The sequence below is a fragment of the Carex rostrata genome, chromosome 14, assembly GCF_964058835.1.
Source record: "Carex rostrata chromosome 14, lpCarRost1.2, whole genome shotgun sequence".
Lineage (NCBI taxonomy): Eukaryota > Viridiplantae > Streptophyta > Magnoliopsida > Poales > Cyperaceae > Carex > Carex rostrata.
In genome coordinates this window covers 4,775,343-4,785,942 of record NC_135931.1, presented here as the reverse complement: position 1 = coordinate 4,785,942, position 10,600 = coordinate 4,775,343, and the positions used below count along the sequence as shown (strand labels likewise).

The window sequence follows — 10,600 nt, the reverse complement described above, 5'->3', positions numbered from 1 at the left end:
CTCAATTGAAGAGGAGAAATATGGAAAAAAAAAAAAAAAAAAAACAGATAAATATATCACTAAATTTCAGAATTTATTCAATTTTAATTGTAACGTATCGTATGGCAACATATGTGGCGGGTATGTTTTTAACTAAATTTAGACTTCTATACATAAAACAGATGCATTTAATCAAAAGAAAACAAAATATGTAATTGGAGAGCTGAGATCAAATCCGAAGTTTCATCTCTCAATCATAGTCGTTGGCGGATCAGACACCCAACGTGCTTAATAATAGAATAGAGATATTTTTTTTTTGCATATGTTGAAATAATGGCGGATAATTTCATAAAAGTGAATATCCGTATCCATATCCGAAATTATTTGGATCCCAAATTGCTCCCAACCGGTTTCGACTTTACTGCTCCGGATAGAAGTTGTTATATAATTATTCTATATTCATTTCAGTTTTGGTTGTGGGATAAATGATAATACGATACGGTTTCCCATTTAATCTCTTTTTTCACTAGTGATGGTGCTACAATAGCGCTATTTTATTTATTTTTTATCCCAATTTCTTCACTCTTCATTCTTTTTCATTCAAGACTTTAGCCTGTAAATATAGTATGCTTTTAGTCTCTGTTAAATTGGTTTTAGCCATTGTTTCAAGATAACAACAATACACTTTTTTGTATCTTAAAATGTATAACTCAATTATTCGTTTCATATCTGTATTCGTGGATTGTTCATTCCGTATTTGTATTCATTTAAAGCGAATTTGATTTTAAATTTTGATATCCGTTTACTATCTGTATCCACTCATTAAAAGACGGATACGGATATAATATTAGCATTGTCCTCTCTGAATCCGCTCCGTTTACACCCCTAATACCAACACAAAAAGAACAAATTTTGCGGTCCCTTTTGTTCCCGTCCAAAAAGATCAAACCTATGAGATAAATAAAAAATAATCATTTTTTTTTCAAAAATATGTTTTAATATTTCAAAAAGGGAGGTGCTATATTAAGATCAATAATTTTAATAATGACAGCTGTGAGAAAATTTCTTATACTAGTACCTAATTTTCCCTTCTATCTTAATATCATATAAGTACGTAATTAATTAGTGGCTAATAAGAAAATGATTCAAATATCAAACTGAGCAGTGAGCACTTCGTTCAAAATAAAATAAATCAACCAGACCAACCAATCAAACACAATAAACCAAACAATACCCAAACCTGCCAAATAAATCAAAACAAACCAAGTAAACCAAACAACAATCAAAGATAAACCAAAATTAACCAAGTAAACCAGACAATACATCAAATAAACCAAAATAAACAAGTAACCTAAACAACACTCAAACATATATACCAAATAAACCAAACGAACCAAGCAAACCCAATAAACCAAACATCTCGTTTCATGGTATGAAAGCTAGTTATAAACTTTGTAATACATTATTAAGAACTAAATATGCATATATAACAATCATGACCAAGTTCATCGTAAGTCTCAAAGTTTAAACCAATTAATTATAACATTTTCATGCTCTATATCATTAGTGATCATTGACCGACTCATTAAAAACTTTTGTAAATAAAATACAAAATATTTTCAGATTATACAGTACAATATACATTAAGTTTAGATAAGTTGTTATTTACAACATATGAATATCATTGATTTTATTTGGATATATGTACTCTAAAGTGAAGTTATATTTTTATTTATTTAACATGAAGTATAGGAGCTGATTTCAAACATTAAAAAAAAAGATAAGCTTCTATGCAATGCAACATTTTATGGACAAAAGATTGCATCTCACCTTTTGACCAAAAAAAAAGTATAATTATAATGAGGTGGTTAATTAATTAAAATGAAATTTTAATTTGATTGGTTTTTATTCTATACGTACCAAGAGAGATGGAAGATATTTGAGATCTGAATAATTTTCATATTAGTTATCCATCAATTACGTACTCAGATATAATATTAAAAGAAAAGGTCAAATTGAGAATTAATATAAAAAAATTTCTCTCAACTTTCATTATTAAAATTATTGTCCGTCCTTAGAATAGCTCCTCCCTTTCCAAAAAAATGAATAATTTGGCGCAAAAACAGGGTCAAATTCCAAGCTTCTATGTCCTATTGTCCTAACGTGCCACGGTGTCAGTTGGCAGTTGCCATTCGGGGAAGGGGAATGGACCCCAAAGAGACGAAGAAAATATCCTATAAAACAAAATTCCAATAACAAAAGATGAAGCGGATCATAAAGCCTGACCATACCGTTTTCTTCGACCCGGCACAAAAATACAACACGAAATAAAAGCAACATAAACAGCCAAAATCGCTGGAAACACAAACTCAAGAATAAATATTGACAGATAGTCGCTCTTGTTTATTCCTCGGAATTATGAATAGAATTAGTGTATTTTAAAATCATCAAGTTGATTGATAAGTTCAATTTTAATATTGATAGAATTAGTTTTAAATGATGAATTTTAGCGGTTGAAATTTGACTGGAAAAAATGACATGTCGGAGTCGAGTTCGTCACAAATAACTTAAAACAGTTTCATATTTTTTGGATACTTTATTTGAATTTTTTCAATAAACATATTTAAAATGAAACAAAAAACATGTAAATATGATCAAACGTGACAAATTACGGCACGACTTGATCACGACGTAGTCATTCGCGTATGATGACTCAAAATGAGTACACTACTTTTAGTATAAATTAATATACTTTTTTAACCCTAATTTCTACTTACTGTCGAATTATAAGCACATAATTGTGTAGTATAGATTGAGGTGTCAATCCACATAGATAGTGTATTAGGAGGTAACAATTTCACTAGCTAGGTTGGTTGGTTTAGAAGGTTTTGTTTGATTTTATACTGTGGTCTTCGTTTAGATTTGATGCGGGGCTGCTAATCAAATGTAAGTGTTATACTAAATTACTAAATAGAGATTCTCTAGGGTTCGGATTCACTATCCTTTTGACTACGATAATATATTTTCAGACGTCACTTTACCCCGCACACGACACTGTCACTGTCGTGCGTGGCATATATTGTCCCACAAAATGACCCACATACGGTACTATTACTACCCGCAAGTGTCAAGAGTATCTATTTATGCGTTTTAAAAGGTTTTTTGATCTTTCGATCGACTTTTGGGCTATCAATTCAATGTAACCTAAGTATGCAATTGTCTTTCTCACACAAACACAATTGATCATTCTCTATTCTACCCTACAATTAAAATATTCAAAGACCCTACTTATTACTATCCTAATATAATCTAAATTTCAATTTATGCTATCCTACCAAGGGAGCCCACTAGGTTCTAACTCTAGTCTTTAAACCGTGACCAAGACTCGTTAGCCGAAGTGCTAGTACTTACAATACTACCATTCTCACACAAAGGTGTAATGACTACACACCCATTGACATGTAGAGAACATTGGCGTATAGTAGATAGAGCTATATATGCAAGGACTTAATAAAAAAAAAATCAAAGAATAAAAAGAAACTCAAACATAACAAAAGTAAATCCCAAAAATATATTAAACATAATCAATAATTCAAGTATATTAACCCTCACCCTAGAGATAAAAAGCTTAGCTACTTAGAGCCATGGCAAAAGGAAGGAACTAAAATAAAGAGAATATAAAATACAACCCTCGTAGAGATGGAAATACCTTTGCACTCCTTAGGATGTCGCCTTCTCATTTTGCTCCAATGACTATTTTTATCTTCCTAAGTAACTTTCTAGCCTAACCTAGTATGAGGGCGCTAGCCTATCAGATTTTTTTTTAAAATAGTATTCCTTTAAATTATTTCAACAGAACAAGCCTTTTTTGGACGGATTTTTGAAAACTAGTCTCCACCGATCCCTAGGATTGGTGTAGAAAAAAAAACCCCACCTACACCGGTCATAGGGACCGATGGAGCCAACATTTACTCCGCCACAGATATGCTGCACCAAAGATGACACCAAAGGCTACACCGATCTTGTGGATCGGTGTAGCTTCAAAAAACATCTCCACCGGTCCACAGGACCGGTGTAGGTTTGAATTTGCATCTCAACCGTTTAAATAATACTGGCCCCTGCGCTATCCCTGAAGCTTGAATTTGCGTGACTTTTTGGATTTGCGTGACTTCAAAAAATATCTCAAACTTTGCGTGACCTTTTGGAGTCTCTTAACCGTTTAAATAGTTTTGCATAAATCTCAAAGCAAAAATAATACTGGGCCCCTGCGCTATCCCCAAAGCTATTTGAATTACGGTGTATGTAGCGAGTCATTATTTGATGAAAACTGTATACCATTGCATGGTTTCCATACATTTTTGAATGCATAAGATCAAGATAATTCATTGGTACCTGTGAATACGACACCATTTGCAAAATTTGGAAATCAAGCCTCCACTGATCCCTAGGATCGGTGGAGGTGTAGTATGGGATCTTCCATGGCTAGGCTCTCTTCAGGTGTGAAAATTGCTCCACCAATCCGTAGGATCGGTGTAGGATTCGGTTTTTTTGCTCCACCGATCTATCTTAGGGATCGGTGGAGGCTAGTTTTCGAAAATCCGATCAAACTAGGCTTGTTTCGTTAAAATAATTTAAAGGAATTCTATTTAAAAAAAATCAGCCTATCGTATGAACTTACTCAATTAAAACATGCACACTAAATTCTATTATAAGAGGGGTATTTATAGTATTTCTAATATGAGTGGATAAGGTTGAGGGACTAGTGGAGAAAATGAGAGTAGTGGAGATCATGGGGGACCTCACCCATTGATTTGCCAAAAATATAATATTTATCCAGAATTCGCGACCTTTTAGAAGGTTTCTATCGATTTTAGCATCAACGGTGTAGGATCTGATCACCACGAAACAATCCACGGATCGTGCGGCATAGGGCTAGGTCACATGCGGTATAGGTTTACCCGCATTGTTTTTGACTTAGCGTATTTTCTTAATATTTCGCCATTTTGCATGTTGTGCACTTCGGATGAGGTGTTTGCATGCTCCATGAAATGCCTGATTTAGACGCCATCTTCGAAAATTGCCTAAATTCGACACTTTTGCTCAACTTTCTCCAAAACCTGCCAAAAACATGTTTGCGATAAATAAATTGGAAAAATGGCTACTTTGCATTGTTTTGGCTATATGTTTTGGCATCATTAGCGTACTGTGAGCATCTCTGAAAATTTTTGTCACGACATGACACGCCACGCGAAAAATTAATTTAATCACAACTTAAGACATGGGACCAAAATCATAGCACGACACGATTTTTCCACTAGTTGAAATTGGTTTACTTATGACCGACATGCTAAATGTGAAACTTATAATTTTTGTAATAGACAAAAAAATGATGTATTTTTTGTAATAGACAAAAAATAATGTGAAACTTATAGACTTATAATTTATTTAGTTTAAAGTTAAATAGACAAAATGATGTAAATTGATCATATTAAAATAACGTAAACATTTTCTTATTTTTTTTATCACATGACATTATATCAAACTCATTATAAATATTTTAATTTTGTATGTATACAATAAAATAGATTGTTATTTTCAACGAATTTAATTTATTATTTGAAATTAATTTGATAATTATTACAACTAAACTCGCTAAGTATGATGAGCTACGCTAGCTTTACTCTACAAATATAATAACTATAATTTTTTTCGACTAAAAATATAAAATTGTATTGCATTAATGAATTAAATTAATCATTATGGATTACAAAACTTTTTTTATTATGTTTTTTTTTATATATTTTAATATTTTACAGATTCAATATAAAAAATAAAAAATATATAAACATGTCGATTAAAAATTAGTACATTTTTAGACAGGCCAATTAAAACTATTCAGATCGAATATTTGAATTTTTAAAACTTTGAAGAGTTAATTAATAATTTAAGAGATAAATAATTAGGTTGACTTTTACGAATTTACGAATTTTGACAAGTTCATTCTGAACTCAAGTTGGATCCTATTTTAAACGTGGAGGTTGGATCTGACATTAAAATATCCCGAAAATTTTAGAGTTAATTATGAATTAAGAAGATACAAGCGGGCCTACCGATTTTTTATTAATAGAAAAATAAATAATAAATATCGAAATAGAGGTAGGATGCAGTGAAATTTTGAATTATAGAAAAAATGATAAATCATCACGTCTAAGTAATCAAACCATAAACACCGCACTTGTTAATTAATTAAAAAAGTAAAAAAAAAAATGAATTACTGGACATAATAGAGCATCACGTCCGGCCACAATGTAAACAATTCAAATTAATTGAAACTATGTGCATTGTTTTTCTTGAAAATTTCGACAGTAGAAAATTTCTTTGCTGGACGTGATTAACTATCATGTCCAGTAACATTTTAATTAATTAGCAAGTGCAGAGAGTATAATCTAGATTAACTGAATATGATAGTTTATAATGTTTCGTGAATAAGCTATTACGTTCTTCCTGTATTTTGAAATTTCACAAAATTCTACTCCTATTTGAATATTAATTTATTTATTTTTCTATAAATAAAAAAATCGGAGCGGGCCTACCTACATGTCACCAATGGCTTTGAGTTGATATCGAGCCCTTATTTAACAGCCCAACAGATAGAATCAATCAATATTTCCTCTTCCTCTTTTTCTCTCGAAAGGAACAATGGCGACGGGAGGATCTGTGCAGAAATCAGAGGAGGAATGGAGGGCTGTTCTATCGCCGGAGCAATTTCGTATCCTTCGTCAAAAAGGAACCGAGTATGTAATACTTATTGATTGTTCTAAAATTCGATTCATTATCCTCAGTTAGTAGTAGTGGAGATAACATTTCTTTTGGCCTTTTTTCCTTTATTTTTTTCATTAGGGGGCAGGGATTCTAGTGAGTAATAATTAGGTCATGGTTCATATGTCTAAAGACCGATTCTTTCAAGTTCTCCTTTTCTGTTCTTTCCTTTTCATTTTTTTTTCTAAGTGCGAGAGGTTCACTGTTTTTTTTGCGTTCACCTCGTTAGAATGATTTAGGTGGTTCTTTTTATTCGTTCACTGATTAAGGCATCATAACATCAGATTGACTCAGCAAATCCTTATGATGTAATTAAACAATTGAAGAGCAAAAGGAAAATAGTACTTTAATTTCTGAATAGTAGTAGTTGTCGCTTGCCAGGGCCATTTTCTCATCTTAAATTTACTGGAACCAACCTTTATATTCTCATCTTAAATTCTCTTTAGCGTTTACTTAATCTGGAATCACTTAATCGAACTTTGTAACAGGACCACTTACACTTTGCCGTAGGTAATGATTGCTATTGTTACCAATGGAAATGTTCTTCTTTGCCGATATCATGATGGAGCCAAGCAGGGGCGGAACTAGAAAATTTAAATAGGGGGGGCTAATATATAAAATGTAATATATGAAAAAAAAACAAAAAAAAAATGTAGTTAGTGGGAATTGAACCCATGACTTCACACATAACAACTAGAACTCAAACCACTAGACTACCAACAAACATTTGTTATTTTATGAGGGGTACTAGAATATATAAAAGTTCCAAAAACTCAAAAGTTTAACTAAAGTTTAATATACATAATTAAGAATTTTAAAATCATGGGGTGGCTTAGCACCCCCTAATCAATACATAAATCCGCCCCTGGAGCCAAGAGAGTTTAGTGAAACACTGGTTATAATTTCAAGTCCATAACCATAACTGTCTGAGTACCACACCTTTTGCATTAATTGAGGATCTCAATTCTTAGCTTCTTAGAAATAATGATACCTTGCAATGTGACTTAAGAGGGGTTTCCATGTGCACTTGTGTACTGATGAAAATCAGCTGCTATTTTGCAAACAATGAATGTGTATGTAAAGATGACTCAAAATAAGGATGACATAATTTTGTTTAGTAATAGAAAATGCAATCATTTTTTCTCAGGGCCGCGGGGACTGGAGAATATGACAAGTTTTTCGAAGATGGAGTGTACAACTGCGCAGCTTGTGGGACCCCTCTGTATAAATCGACTACCAAATTCAATTCTGGTTGTGGCTGGCCTGCATTTTTTGATGGTATTCCTGGTGCCATCAACAGTACCGTCAGTCTCTCTCTCTCTCTCTCACTCTCTCACTCTCTCTGGGTTGTTTATGTTTTTGTAAAGGAAAATCATGTGGATCCCTGCAGAATTTTCATGCATAAAACGTAGGAATAAGAGCGCGCTTCTGCAAATTACTAAATCAATATTCTTGTCATCTGCAGATAATACACAATTTATGTTATTTGCAAGTGACACCCAACTTCTAGATATTTGTGAATAAACTTAACCCTTAGATTAGTGAGATGTTTCCAGGAATATTGGGTTTTGAGTACGTATATGCACCAGCATGCAAGATATTTGGCTGAGTAAAGATGGAAAGGTTCAGGTCATTTTTGTTATTAACTTTATGTCATGTCAACAGTTGGGTGTTATCTGCACCTAATTAAAAAAATGTTGGTTTTATGTTGCAAAAGTGAGAAATCTTGGTTAACTTTTTTGCAAGTATGGTAGAAATTTTGGTGTAATTTACAAAGACCTATTTCAATTCTTGTTTGAACCATAGCCTAACTATTACTCCTTCCTCAGTGTTGTTATGAGTGTTGTATTATGTAGTTTTAGAAATTGGGAAAATAGAGTTTTGTTGATAAAGCAGGCAAGGAGGTCATTAAGCATAACTTTTTTCCGCTTTTGAACTGGGGTTCGTGATATATATCTAATTTGTTTCGTGATGGGGGCTGGAAGTGGTGAGAAAGGTAATTCTCATTCACAGGAGTATAGGTGATGTTTGGAGATTTTGCTCTCTGAAGCTCACATTTTAAATTGAATGGATGATTCCATGTGGGGGGCACTAACATAGGAAATATCATGTATACTCCAACTAATTATTACTAGAAAATGTCCACTCTTGTCCCATCTTCTCTTCAATAGATGCCCAAATAATCTTTTACTCCTATATAACTTAGGGAGAAAGAGGGGCAGTGTTCTTGAGAAATTGAAATAGGAGGGGGCCGAGGGGCATATGTTATATTTTCATAATATTTCTTATTTTAAGGGCTAGACATGTGGCCTCAAATTGTAATATTTTGTAACGAGGAATAAGATATTCTATCAGTGTATATAAGATTACTAGTGTTCTATTTTACCAGACTACCAGTTAGTTCTTTCTGGCAGTAGCTGTATTTTGAATTTTGACCATTACGGACCTTGACTTGTCTTACCAGTATAAGTAATAACAGTATCAATAATAGTCCTGGAAGATTTTCCCGTCCATCCTGTAAAAAGAACAAAATACCTTGTACTTAGAGTACTGATTTGTATACTTTTCATAAAAATTTACTGTTGAAACATGCCTTAATGCATTATGCAAGATGTTCCAGATGTTTCCTAATACTTGGTGGGAGGAAGAACAAGGAATAGATGGTTTGGTTAAGATTAGAAAAAAAATCAGCTCAAATTTAAGATATGTTAGATTGTTAGTTAGTATCAATATCTTGCTTTAGCATCTTGTTCTGACGGAATTGCCCTGTTCCCCTTTTCCTGTTGTTCCTTTTTTTGTTATAGCCGGATCCTGATGGTAGGCGCACAGAGATAACATGTGCTGCATGTGGGGGCCACCTGGGACATGTATTCAAAGGAGAAGGTTTCAAGACACCCACTGACGCACGTCACTGTGTCAACAGCGTCTCTATCAAGTTTGCTCCTCCAACTTGAATTTGAGTTGGATCTTGTTTAAACTCTAAAACTGGGATATGTTACTTTTATTTTATCTTAAAAATGAGGTTCTTGTTATGCTGAATAATCAATAGACATTCTTGTGATGATGAATTTGGTCATGTACCCGTATCGGAACCATCTCTCTCTTGGCTTAGAAAAATTGTTAGTGCTATGTTACAAAGGCCAATCAGGTATATGATTGTATTATGTTTATATTTTATGTATAATACGTTATCTTATTTCTCGAATAAAGTATTATTTGTTATGGATTATCAGTTATGTAGCTTGATCGTAGAACTCTGTTATTATATGTGATGTTATTCAAAATGATCCTTAATCTTCTGTTATTAATTGAGATATTAACAATCTTAATTACTAGTAAATTGATTGACTGATGACCATATGCCATGGATCATAAATATGATATATCAAGTCAATTACATGGATATATGTTGGTGAACATTGTATTGGATAGATTCGCTATAAAACTATGCATGGATTGTTATATAAGTGTCATTCAAATGCTAGCTTGTCAGAGATCTCTTATAATTTTTCTGCTCACTGTCAACATTGTACTACGAAATTATTAGATCACAAATTAAAACAGTTATGAACAAATTTAGAAAGTTGATATGCTAATTTCAATCATATGGATATATGGCAGAATTAAATATAGATCAAGTTATTTTGGGAATTCACTCTCACTCTCATTTCTGAAGAATATTGCTTTTTTGAAAACCGCTTTGAGGCCTTTATAGGCAGAACGACTAGACGAATGGGATTCAGCCCATACCAGTATACATACGTACCCAATAAAATTACCTGGCAATAAAATTTCTAATATG

General features: G+C 32.7%; 1 protein-coding gene across 1 annotated transcript; it reads left to right on the top strand.

The window, feature by feature from the left end:
- The first annotated feature begins 6,570 nt into the window (after window positions 1-6,570).
- LOC144565269 (peptide methionine sulfoxide reductase B5-like) lies at window positions 6,571-10,083 on the top strand. The gene is made up of 3 exons (XM_078314980.1): window positions 6,571-6,773; window positions 7,946-8,102; window positions 9,603-10,083. The coding sequence occupies exons 1-3, from the start codon at window positions 6,679-6,681 to the stop codon at window positions 9,750-9,752; spliced, it is 402 nt and encodes a 133-aa protein (XP_078171106.1). The 5' UTR covers window positions 6,571-6,678; the 3' UTR covers window positions 9,753-10,083.
- The last annotated feature ends 517 nt before the right edge of the window (window positions 10,084-10,600 follow it).

Bases quoted from the DNA above. Each gene is read 5' to 3' on its own strand.
- LOC144565269 (XM_078314980.1), top strand. From the start codon at position 6,679: ATGGCGACGGGAGGATCTGTGCAGAAATCAGAGGAGGAATGGAGGGCT. The intron at 6,774-7,945 runs GTATGTAATACT...ATTTTTTCTCAG, and splicing joins CTTCGTCAAAAAGGAACCGA to GGCCGCGGGGACTGGAGAAT. The intron at 8,103-9,602 runs GTCAGTCTCTCT...TTTTTGTTATAG, and splicing joins CTGGTGCCATCAACAGTACC to CCGGATCCTGATGGTAGGCG.